The sequence below is a fragment of the Balaenoptera acutorostrata genome, chromosome 9 (assembly GCF_949987535.1).
Source record: "Balaenoptera acutorostrata chromosome 9, mBalAcu1.1, whole genome shotgun sequence".
Taxonomy (NCBI): Eukaryota; Metazoa; Chordata; class Mammalia; order Artiodactyla; family Balaenopteridae; genus Balaenoptera; species Balaenoptera acutorostrata.
The window spans coordinates 39,309,477-39,322,563 of record NC_080072.1 but is presented as its reverse complement, the minus strand read 5'-3'; the positions used below and the strand labels follow the sequence as shown (position 1 = coordinate 39,322,563).

Below are 13,087 nucleotides of genomic sequence, written 5' to 3'. Positions count from 1 at the left end.
ATAAATGAAAATACTGAAGCACAGATGTTGAATAGCTTGCTCATGGTCAAATGGCTAGTAGGTGAAAAGGCCAGAATTCAAAACTTGGCAATCTGGACACATATTCTGTACCCTTAAAAGCTTTACTACATTATTTAGACAATCTTTAGAAACCTGCATAGGGAGATGATGAGAAGAAGCAAAGCCAGTTAAGTTCCAGAACCTCAGAAAGGCTCAGGAGTTGGAAGTATCAGTTACCTCACAAGACGGAGCTAAGGGATGGGACTAAAAACAGGAAGATTGGGCTTCCCTGGTGGCACAGTGGTTCAGAATCCGCCTGCCAATGCAGGGGACATGGGTTTGAGACCTGGTCAGGGAAGATCCCACATGCTGCGGAGCAACTAATCCTGTGCGCCACAACTACTGAGCATGCGCTCTAGATCCCGTGAGCCACAACTACTGAGCCAGTGAGCCACAACTACTGAAACCTGCGCCTAGAGCCTGTGCTCTGCAACAAGAGAAGCTACCGCAATGAGAAGCCTGGGCACCACAACGAAGAGTAGCCCCCACTCTCTGCAACTAGAGAAAGCCCGCGCCCAGCAACAAAGACACAATGCAACCAAAAATAAATTTATTAAAAAAAAAAAAAGAAATAACAGGATTAGTTGAAAGTTTATATGATGAGAGGGAAAACCACCAGGCTCCTTCTGCACCTTAATCAGCAGGCAACCACCTCTCACATCCCAGCAGACAAGGGGAAGGAGTTTATTCTTTGGAGAAGTTTAACTAGACAGGCTCTGCACTCAAGATAATCAAAGACAATAGAGGACAAACATCCTATTGAAAGCAGTAGAATTCATTGAACGTCTACATGTTCGACAGTGAGGCAAGAATCTTCTTACTCCCTCTGGGCTGCTAGATAGCAGACTGTCAGACAAAGATGGAATATAGAAAAGAGATGAAATTAGAGGGTCAGTCAGGAGGTCCAGTAGTTGATTGACATTTCAGTAAGAAATAAGAGAGGGAAGAAGATTATTCAAGAGATAAAAGGACATGAGTTTGTAGATACGAAGAATTCACTGAGGGCTCAGCACAATGAATCAATAAAAGCCTACTCCAAGGAATATTATCATGAAATTTCAGAAATCAAATTATATGAGAAGGTCAGTTGTTAGAGCCCATTTATTTTCTACTAGAATCCACTGTACCCTGGCAAATTCCCAAATGAAGGAGAGTAGTTCAGGACCTTGTCTTCAAGTCACATTGATATAAATTGTGGGATAAATGGAAAGTGATGAAAGATATTAAAATATTCATATTCATATAGTCCACTGATGTGAAGGGACATAAGGGCTGTAATGAATACCATGACACCTGCATATTTCATGAAAGGTGGACTTTAAAGGTTTTTTTCAGGACATGTAAAGTTTTTAGGAGTGGATAGCAGTACAACCTACTTCCTTGTCCTGTACAGAGCAAAGTGCCTGTAGCAGTTTTCCTTAGATTAATTTTTTTTTCTATCTCTCTACCTTACTATGGTTACTCAGGACCTCCCTAGAGAAAAGATCCTGGGATACTCTTAACTATTCCTTTAGATTCTGGTAGGCTTAACAATCCCAGGGTCTCTATTTGGAATTGTATTTGAGAAATGACTCACATAGATGTAGTTAATTCTTAAAAAACAAATAAACAAAAACTTTTAGGGATTATTTGAGCTCCATCTTTGACAGTCAAGACAAATGGGGATGGAAGGATTCCCTTGAGAGAATTTTCTGGTAACCTGTTGAGAAGGGAGATAAATCAAGTTGGAAATGTAATTTAAAAGCAGGCTGTGTTGGTTATTAACTTACTGGCACTCAGCTCCAAATTCAACTTTGTATACTCTGCTTTGTGATGCTGGTGCTGGATCTCCGCATAATCATTTTCTCCTTTGCTAGTTGTCATCTTGTTAGGTTCTGCCAATAGGGAACACTAGAGGAAAGTTGGGAGGCAGGAGGAGAACCATGACCTGCTGCTTCCTGTTTGCTTATTGTTCTGTTCACTCTCATACCAGCTGTATCCCTTTGTCCCAAAGGTAGCAGTTGGTTCTAACCTCCACTTTCTTTTGGAACCCCCAGCATTGACCTCATCTTGTCCATTTAGTGGTATGAGCAGTAGGCAGATTTTGCCTCTTCCAGAGTCTGAGCCTAGTTCCATGAAACACCTCCTTTAGACTCTCTGCTTCCTCAGCCTTAGGGGTGGTAGCTTCAAGCTGCAGTTACTATCTCTGGGTTACCATAAATGTTCCCCTTCTGTTCTTACAGCCCTTCAACATCTGTCTAACCAGTTCCCTATATTAAATTCCTTCTGTTGAAATGCTTAGAGTGGTTTCTGTTTTCCTGTCCAGACCAGACAGAAACACAGATGTAAAAATGGATCTGTAAGCATGATCTTATCAGTTAGCTGAAGAGTGATATATGATTCTTTTGGATGAAACTCCTTATCCTTATCCTATTCCTGATGTATGACACTTAATTTAGTAAATTTTAGAATTTACAATTTTTCAGAAAGGCCAGATGGTACCTGATGTGGGGGGTGGGGTGGGGAACAGTAGTAAATAGGGACTTTGATTCCTTTCCCTTACTGTTCACCTTTGGAATCTGGCCACTGGAATCTGAGGGAATACATTCCTTCTTCTTCTTCTTCTTCTTCTTTTTTTTTTTTTGCCACATGGCATGCGGGATCTTAGTTAAACCCGTGCCCCCTGCAGCGAAAGCACAGAGTCTTAACCACTGGACCGCCAGGGAAGTCCCTGACATTCCTTCTATATAGTTCTATATTCTGTTGCATGTGATGAAAACCCAATAAATTAGAGTATAGTATAGTATATAGAGACTGTATATTGTTCATGTAACTGGAAAAATCTCAGTAGAGCTAGCTTCAGATATTACTGAATTCTGGAATTCAGACATATCAAGACACAGTCTCTGCATATCTTAGTTTATATTTCCACTGTTGGCTTAATTCTTGGGCAGGGTCTTTGTATATGGTGGTAAAGATGGCTATACAGTTTGTTCTTAGAGTCTTATATCATTAGAGCTTATGATGCCAAAGAAAAACGAGACTTCATTTCTCATCTTCCATTTTCTAACCTCATAGACATTGTGCTCATTTGTTATGCCTGGGCCACATACCCATTTGTGAACTAATTGCTGCAGCCAGAAGGAAGGATGGAATAATTGGTTGGGTCTGGTATATGCTTATCTACCCCTAGGTTGGAGGGCGGACGTTAATTGTAATATACTGAGCCACATGAAATGGTTTCCCACAGGCGGCTATCTTTATATTTTGGCCATAAGCATTCATACTAAAAACAACTTCAACCAAGTCAGAAATTAGGCATAAGGGTTAATATAATAAAAACCTTTGAAAGGATTTCATAACTTTTTATTCATTTTATACTGTTACCTGAAGTGGAAGAAAACCAATTCTAAAAAACTTAACAATTACATGAAGGCAAAGCAATTAATAATTTTTGCTACATTCAGTTGTTTACCTTAACTTCTGGTCTCTCTAGGCGCATTAAAAGACTTTTCTTGGCCATGCCTTGCAGCTTGCAGTTCCCCGACCGGCGATTGAGGGATTGAACCGGAGCCACAGGAGTGAAAGCTCAGAATCCTAACCACTAGGGCACCAGGGAACTCCCACAAAGACCATTATTTTTATACCACTTTTTCTATTAAAAATGTAACACTCCTTTGATTATAAAATAACCACACAAAATTTTTTCTCTTTCTCCTAAAATTGAAATGGGAACATTTTATTCAGGACTTTCATGTATTTTAGGATTTGGCTGATGAGCTCGCCCTTGTTGATGTTGCAGTGGACAAACTGAAGGGAGAAGCAATGGATCTTCAGCATGGCAGTCTTTTCTTTAATACTTCAAAGATTGTCTCTGGAAACGGTTAGTTTTATAAAGTTATTTTCAGAGCTTTAAAAAAAAGTAATGAAGTTTATCAAACTGTTGTCAATAAATATAAAATTAAAAAATAGCACTATTGTAATTAGGACATATAGTTTAGAAGGTTAGTTTTTTGAAAAAAAAAGAACATTCCATTCTAATTGGAGAAAATTTGGTAAATACAAAAAAAGTATAAAGAAAATCTTAAATCTCGTCTGTTAATGGTTTTGTTTATTTCTTTCCGTTTTTCATTTGTTTTTTACACAACTGACATTATATAAATGCTTTTCAAACTTGTCATTCAGTCTTATATATTTTCTCAAGGATATGCAGTCTTGAATAGTTTTGTAATATTACTGATACATTTATCTATATTCTTTAACCTGTTTTATTTATTTATTTATTTATTTTTGGCTGTGTGGGGTTCGTTGCTGTGTATGGGCTTTCTCTAGTTGCGACGAGCGGGGGCTACTCTTCATTGCAGTGCACGGGCTTCTCATTGCAGTGGCTTCTTTTGTTGCGGAGCACGGGCTCTAGGCTCGCGGGCTTCAGTAGTTTTGGCACGCAGGCTCAGTAGCTCTAGAGTGCGGGCTCTAGAGTGCAGGCTCAGTAGTTGTGGTGCGTGGGCTTAGTTGCTCCATGGCATATGGGATCTTCCCGGACCAGGGCTCGAACCTGTGTCCCCTGCATTGGCAGGCGGATTCTTAACCACTGCGCCACCAGGGAAGTCCCTAACCTGTTTTTTTGATGTGTGTTTTTAGAGGACCAGGTTTCAGGGTATAGTTTGAGGCTATAGAAGAGGAAATGGAGAGCTTAGCCCCATTAACATTAGCATCATGTGTTGGCCAACTAAGAAGCCTTAGAGTATTAGGAAAAATAACTTTTATCATACACTGATGTATGTAGTGTGCTTTTTGGTAATGTGATTCAACAGATGCACTTTCTACTAGAATCCCTCTTATCTAACATGATTGGAACTGAAAGTGGTTACTTAATTTAAAAATGCCTGTTAGAAAGAACCATCATAAAATTTTATATTGACCTAAAACATGTTAATGTACTTAGAACTTTATTTGCTGATTTTCTGATTGTAGGGCAAGGACTTTGAGTATGGCTCAGCTGATTGGAGTTTTGCAGTGTGTTTTTTATAGCACACCAGTAGTAATCATTTCTATTTCTTTAAAGTACTATAATTAATTTAAAGATACTCATGAAGCAGTCTAATCACAAGATTCTATTAAATTTTTATGATTTTTCTCCATTTTTATTTCTCTCATACCTAAAAGGAAGATTTTTAAACAACTTTCTTTTAATATGTCTTTCTAAGGCATTCAACTTAATTTTCATAGTAACAATCATTAAAAAAATTAATTATGAAATACTTCAGATATAAAAAGTTTTAAGTATAACAAACATCAGTGTATCCAACACCCAGCAAAAGAAATAAAACATTACCATTCACTTGATACATTCTGTGTGTTAACATCTATTCATATCTCAATCCTGAATGTAGTGTTTACCTTTGCTATGTATTTCTTTCACCCTCATATTTTAGTGATTTACATCATATTATATAATTAATAGATATATCTGGCATAAATATATTTGGGTATAAGCGTGACAGATTCTTGATATGCAGCAACTCATGAGCAGAAGTATACAGATGTACTAGACAGAAGTCTGCTAGTTGAGAGTGTTCAGTGTGCCTTGGGTATCAGTATGTTTTACATCAGTTAATCTGTTGAGTTTATTGAGTGGAGTCAAGTTAAAAGAGCTACTCCTGTATTAAAATACTTTAAAAAATCATTCAGGGGCTTCCCTGGTGGCGCAGTGGTTGAGAATCTGCCTGCCAGTGCAGGGGACATGGGTTTGAGCCCTGGTCTGGGAAGATCCCACATGCCGCGGAGCAACTAGGCCCCTGAGCCACAACTACTGAGCCTGCGCGTCTGGAGCCTGTGCTCTGCAACAAGAGAGGCCGCGATAGTGAGAGGCCCGCGCACCGCGATGAAGAGTGGCCCCCGCTTGCCGCAACTAGAGAAAGCCCTCGCACAGAAACGAAGACGCAGCACAGTCAAAAATAAATAAATAAGTTAATTAATTAAAAAAATATTTAAAAATATTCAGTTAAAAAAAATCATTCAGCCTTTAATTTCTAGTCATATGGCAGGATAAGTACCTGAATCAATCCTTTTAGTAAAGGGGAAGAAGTAAAATTATAAAAACATACTTTTTGATTTTACAAAAAAATCAAAAAGAAGATAACAAATATAAGAAGAGGGACAACATATAGAACTAAATAAGAGTTTAGCAAGGATGCCAGCCACAAAATTATTAACTATTAATAATATTAACTATTAATAATTATTAACTATTAATAATATTAACTATTATTATTAAAAATCTATTCAAAAACAAGCAAAAAATTTTTAAGGTATTATTTATGTTATCAAATATAGGAAGTACCTAGGAATAAATCTAACAAGACATGTATAAGAGCTTTTATGCAGAAAATAATACAGCCTCATTGAAAGATGTTAAATATCTAAATAAATGAAGAGATGTGCCTTGTTCATAAAAGTCTCAATATTGTAAGATGTCTGTTCTTCCCATATTGATTATAGATTATATGCAATCACAGTCAAAACCCAAGTTTTATTGTTGTTGTTGTTATTGTTGTACATATTAAACTAAACCTAAAATTCATTCAGAAATTCAAGGTCCAAGAATAGACGAGACACTTTTTTAAAACATTGTTAAAAACACTTATTTTGATACAGTCTATCATAAATAAGTAAGTAGAGGTTCCCCTCTGCCACAGATGCAGCTGTGCAGTGAGAACCCTGTGCCATCCAACTGGTAAATGTCTGAAAGATGTTCCATCTCACTTCCCAGGCAGAGTGCACACCTTCCATGTTCTTCCTGTCCATTGATCGCTTCCAAATCCAGATGACCAAATAGTCCTTTATCCCCAAAGCAGGTTCAAAACAGTAGGTTCAGGCATTCTTCTCAAATCCCAGGTAAATCTTGAAAGGAACAGAGCTCCAGTGGATGGCAAAGTGCCCACCCTTGAAGAGCTGCTGCAGCCTCTTTGCTCAGCTTCACCATGGCAACAGCCTGGGCTGCACAGTCAAGAATACTCTTGAAAAAGAACAAGGTGGTGAGAACTTGCTTTACCAGATATCAAGACTTATTACAAAGCTACACTAATTAAGTGCAGAGACAAGCAAAAGATTGCTATATAACACTGATCATATTGTAGATCAATGGGAAATTTGCAGACTTATAAATTCTTTTTCTTATGGCAATAGTTGTTTTTATGGAAAGAAATGAAATTGAACCCTTTCCTTTTTTTAAACAAAAAAATATTTATTTATTTATTTATTTATTTATTTGGCTGCACTGGATCTTCGTTGCGGCATGCAGGATCTTTAGTTGCGGCATGTGGGATCTAGTGTCCTGACCAGAGTTCGAACCTAGGCCCCCTGCATTGGGAGCACAGAGTCTTAGCCACTGGACCACCAGGGAAGTCCCCTGAACTCTTTCTTGATAACACACACAATTCCAAATTGGTTAAAGACCAAAAATATGAAAGGCAAAACTTCAAAGCTTCTGTTTAGAAGATAACATAGAATATCTTTTTGACCTCAGGATAGGGAAGAATTTATTAAACACAAGGACACAAAAAGCATGAACAGTAAAGGAAGGAGTATAAAGTTTAGTGTTTATGTTCTTAGAAAGGCACTGTAAAAGAGTGAAGAGACAAATCGTAAACTGAGAGAAAATATTTGCAACATAAACAACTGGCAAAGGAATAGTGTTCAGACTAAAAGTACTTGTGTAATAAATAAGATAAATATACATAGCCCAATAGAAAAATAGGAAAAGACTTGAACATTTCACAAAAGAAGAAACTCGAATTGCCTATAAATATAGGAAAAGACAATCTCATTAGTAACCAAGAAAATAAAAAGTATATCAATATACCATTACACACCTAATAGATTGGCAAAAGTGTGATAATATTAAGTGTTTGTCAGGATGTGGAACAATAGGTTTTCTCATGCATGACATGTAGAAGTGTATTATAGTAAAACTACTTTTTTTTTTTAAGTTTGTCATTACCTGGTGAAGTTGAACATGAACATATCCCAAACCTAGAAATTGCACTCCTAGGTATATTCCCAAGAGAAATTTGTGTACATGTGCACTAAGATACATGTACAAGGATGTATAGTGTTGTCATTTGTAACAGCCCCAAACTGGAAATAATTCATTGTATAACAATACTAAGTTGATCAATTTTGCACTGTAATATTACACAGCAATGAAAGTGAATGAACTACAGGGACACACATTAACATGGATAAATGTCAGATACATAATATTTATCTAAAGTAATACATACCTTATGATTCAAAACAGATAAAACTTAATATGTTATTTAAATATGAACAGGTAGTAAACCTTTTTAAGGTTTTAAGATAATATGAGACCAGAATCTGTTATTATGGATCTAATGATCAAGTTACAGGTATAAATACAACATAACCACAGGAAGATAACATAAAGCACTATAAATAAGGACTATCTGAGAATTACAGGCAGTAAGTGCTATAAAAATTCAGTGAAGTCAGAGTAGTATTTATGAATGATATAATTAGGGGATGCCTGGCAGAGGAATTGGTATTTGAAGAAGCCTTTGCTCCAGACCACTATGGTTTGCTGTCTCTGGGAAGATTGAGTTATATTTAGAAAGGAAAATAAATAACAGGTAAGGAGATGATGGCATTAACAGAATCAGGGTACCTGGAAAATCTGAAATAAAAATAAAACACAAAGCTAGTAAGTTAACTTGCGGGCAGATTGTGAAAAGACTTGATATTTTACTCTGGTATACACTTTAATTGAATTTGTTGGACATAATATTTCAAATAGTTGATCTGAGCTATGGTGAGATGATTCTGGAGAAGTTGCAAGGTTTTTTGCCAGTTTATTCTCTAAAAGTCGAGGGGGGAGGAGGGAGAAAACGAGGGGCTGGGATAGAGAGTTGCAGAGAGAGACAGAGGTTGAGAGATTACTTCGGATTTCTGCTGTTAGATAAGACTTTATGGAAGATGATGTCAAGCAAGGTCTTTGAGCAAGAGTGAGTAGACTATGTATGCAGAGAGAGAAGAGAACTTCCTCCTGTAGATCTTTTATTTGATACAAGGGAAAGATAATCTCTTAGATTAATGTGAAACTTGCCAGCCTAAGAAATGAAATTCTCTAAGTTTGTCTTTCTAATTAAAATCTTTACTGGTGCAGGAAAACCATTCACATGTTTATGGTTTATAAATTGGATTAGAAAGATATAAGAATGATCATAGAGATGCAATAGTATGTTTAAAATCAAGCAAATTTCCTTTTCAAAAGAGCATAAAAATAAGTTTTTTAAAAATGGAGATGGCATATAGAGATTTTAGCTAATTTAGTTTTTGACATCCAAATAGAAAATAACTTCTAAGTATATGATAGTTTTTAAAAAGTCCAGGGCTTCCCTGGTGGCGCAGTGGTTGAGAATCTGCCTGCTAATGCAGGGGACACGGGTTCGAGCCCTGGTCTGGGAAGATCCCACATGCCACGGAGCAGCTGGGCCCGTGAGCCACAGCTGCTGAGCCTGCGCGTCTGGAGCCTGTGCCCCGCAACGGGAGGGGCCGCGATAGTGAAAGGCCCGCGCACCGCGATGAAGAGCGGTCCCCGCACCGCGATGAAGAGTGGCCCCCACTTGCCGCAACTAGAGAAAGCCCTCGCACGAACCGAAGACCCAACACAGCCAAAAATAAATAAATAAATAAATAAATAAATAAATAAATAAATAAATAATTAAAAAAAAAAAAAAAGTCCAGTGTGGGATAGTGAGCATTGTAACATATTGTCGTTGTTTTTTTAAAATATATTTATTTAAAAAAATTTTTGGCTGCGTTGGGTCTTCATTGCTGCGTGCGGGCTTTCTCTAGTTGCAGTGAGTGGGGGCTACTCTTTGTTGCGGTGCGTGGGCTTCTCATTGCGGTGGTTTCTCTTGTTGCAGAGTACAGGCTCTAGGTGCACAGGCCTCAGTAGTTGGGGCTCGCGGGTTCTAGAGCGCAGGCTCAGTAGTAGTTGTGGCGCACGGGCTTAGTTGTTCCGCAGCATGTGGGATCTTCCTGCACCAGGGCTCGAACCCGTGTCCCCTGCATTGGCAGGCGGATTCTCAACCACTGCGCCACCAGGAAAGCCCCTGTCATTGGGTTTAATAGGTGAAACATTTTACAACTGGTCATCAGATTTAGAAGGTAATTAATTTTCTTGTGTGAATCAAGAACTTGTTTATGATCTCAAATACATAAACAAGTTATAATAATAATTTTAAGTAAATACATTCTCACTCTTCGAATCATGAAACACACATAAATTCTCAGAGTTCTAAGCTTCTGATTCATATGGTATTTCTAAAAATCCAGAGAGCTGACTTGCAGTGCCTCAGGCCTTAATAACAAATGAGAATGTGGGCTAAAAGCCGTGGTAGGTTCTGTTATTATTTTTTTTAAAAAAGCCATGTGAACATTGGTAAATCATAGTGACAAAATTTCCTTCAGATTATACAAGATAACATTACTATATGGAAAACCTGTTCATCTGCAAATGCCAGACATGAAGGTAGTACTTTAATACCATCATCATACAATAGACTTTTAAAGAATTAAGGCACAGTGATTATGGCAGTCTTGATCCAAATAGTTTCTTTTGTTTCCTTCTTTAGATTACAGTGTATCTGCAAACTCCAAATTAGTTATTGTCACAGCAGGTGCACGGCAGCAGGAAGGAGAAAGTCGCCTTGACCTGGTCCAACGTAATGTGAATATCATGAAATCAATCATTCCTGCCATAGTCCAAAATAGTCCTGACTGTAAGATGCTTATTGTTTCAAATCCAGGTAAGTCTCTTCTACTCCATTGAACTGCATAAGGATGATATTTCCATACCATTCCTTTTTTTTCCTTTTTAAAACAATGTCATTTAGGTAAATTTATGACAGTAAACCGCACCCATCCAAAATATACAATACTTTGTTTTTTTCCAGCTTTACTGATATATAATTGACATATGACATGTAAGTTTAATGCATATAACGTGGTTATTTGTGGTGGGAACACCACAAAAAAAAGGAGGGAGAAGATTCACTAAGAGAAGATTTACTCTCAGCAACTTTCAAGTATATATATAAAATATAATAGTGTTAACTATAGCCAATATTAGATCCTCAGAACTTATTCATCTTACATCTGGAAGTTTATATCCTTTGACCAACATCTCCCCATTCTCCTTTCCCCTAGCCTCTGGCAACCACCATTCTATTCTCTCTTTCTATGAGTCTGGCTTTTTTAGTTTCCACATATGTGACATCATACAGTATTTTTTTTCTCTGTCAGAATTATTTCACTTAGCATAATGCCTTCAAGGTCCATCTATGTCACAAATGGCAAAAGTTCCTTCTTTTTTGTAGCTGAATATTCCATTATCTATATACCACATCTTCTTTAGACATTCATTTGTAGATGGACATTGAGGTTGTTTTCATATCTTGGCTATTGTGAATAATGCTGAAGTGAATATGGGAGTGCTGGTATCTCTTTGAGATACTGATTTCATTTCCTGTGGATATATGCCCAAAAGTGGGATTGCTAGGTCATATGGTAGTTCTATTTTTAATTTTTTTGAGGAACCTCCATACTGTTTTCCATAGTGGCTGTACCAATTTACATTCCCACAGGCAGTGCACAAGCGTTCCCTTTTCTTCACATCCTCGCCAACATGTGTCCTCTTGGTGATAGCCATTCTAACAGGTGTCAGGTGATATCTCACTGTGGTTTTCATTTGTATTTCCCAGATGATTAGTGATGTTGAGCATCTTTTCATGCACCTGTTAACCATTTGTATGTTTTCTTTGGAAAAATGTCTATTTGGTTCCTCTGCCCATTTTTAAATCAGAATTTTTGGTATTGAGTTCCTTAGAATTTTTGGTTGTATGAGTTCCTTAGATGTTTTGAATATTAACCCCTTATAAGATACATGGTTTGCAAATATTTCCTCCCATTCTATAGGTTGCCTTTTCATTTTCTTGACTGTTTCTTCTTCTGTGCAGAAGCTTTTTTGTTTGATGTAGTCCCAGTTATTTATTTTGCTTTTGTTGCTTGTGCTTTTGGTGTCATATCCAAAAATATAATTGCCAAGACCAATGTCAAGGAGTTTTTCCCCTACATTTTCTTCTAGGAGTTTTACACTTTCAGGCTTCTGTTTAAAGCTTTAATCCATTTTGAGTTAATTTTTGTGAGCAGCATAAGATAGGGGTCGAATTTCATTCCTCTGCATGTGATTATTGTTTCCCAACACCATTCATTGTAAAGACTGTATTTTTCCACTGAGTATTCTTGGCTCCCTTGTCAAATATCCGTTGACAGTATCTGCAAGGGCTTATTTCTGGGCTCTCGATTCTGTTCCATTGGTCTATATGTCTGTTTTTATGCCAGTACTGTACTGCTTTGATTACTATGGCTTTGTAATACAGTTTGAAATCAGGAAGTGTGATGCCTCTACCTTTTTTCTTCTTTCTCAGGATTGCTTTGGCTATTTGGGGTCTTTTGTGGTCCCATATGAATATTAGGATTGTTTTTTCTATTTCTGTGAAAAATGCCATTGGTATTTTAGATTGCATTGAATCTATGGAACGCTTTGGATAGTATGAACATTTTGACAATATTAATACTTCCAATCCATGAACATGGGATGTTTTTCCATTTATTTGTGTCTGCTTCATTTTTTTGCATCAAACTCTTGTAGTTTTGAATGTGCAGATATTTAATCTCTTTGATTAAATTTATTCCTAAGTATCTATTGTTTTTGATATTATTGTGAATGAGATTGTTTTCTTTATTTATTTTTCAGGTAATTTGTTGTTAGTGTATAGAAACACAACTGATTTCTGTATTTCGTATCCTGAAACTTTACTAAATGTACTGACTAGTTCTATTAGTTTTTGGTGGGGTCTTTAGGATTTTCTATAAATAAGGTCATATCATGTGTAAACAGAGACAGTTTTACTTCTTTTATTCTAATTTGGATACCTTTTCATTTTGGTTTCTGCCTTATTGC

At 37.0% G+C, this 13,087-nt stretch overlaps 1 protein-coding gene across 2 annotated transcripts in view; it reads left to right on the top strand.

Moving 5' to 3' along the window:
* Positions 1 to 13,087, top strand: part of LOC103018917 (L-lactate dehydrogenase C chain) — a 49,354-nt gene that overhangs the window by 1,944 nt on the left and 34,323 nt on the right. The window contains exons 2-3 of one of the 2 annotated variants that reach the window (XM_007174840.2): positions 3,805 to 3,922; positions 10,698 to 10,871. In XM_007174840.2, the coding sequence (XP_007174902.2) occupies positions 3,805 to 3,922; positions 10,698 to 10,871 (292 nt within the window). The remainder of the gene's footprint in view (positions 1 to 3,804; positions 3,923 to 10,697; positions 10,872 to 13,087) is intronic. The other variant, XM_028164690.1, reaches the window with a different exon arrangement.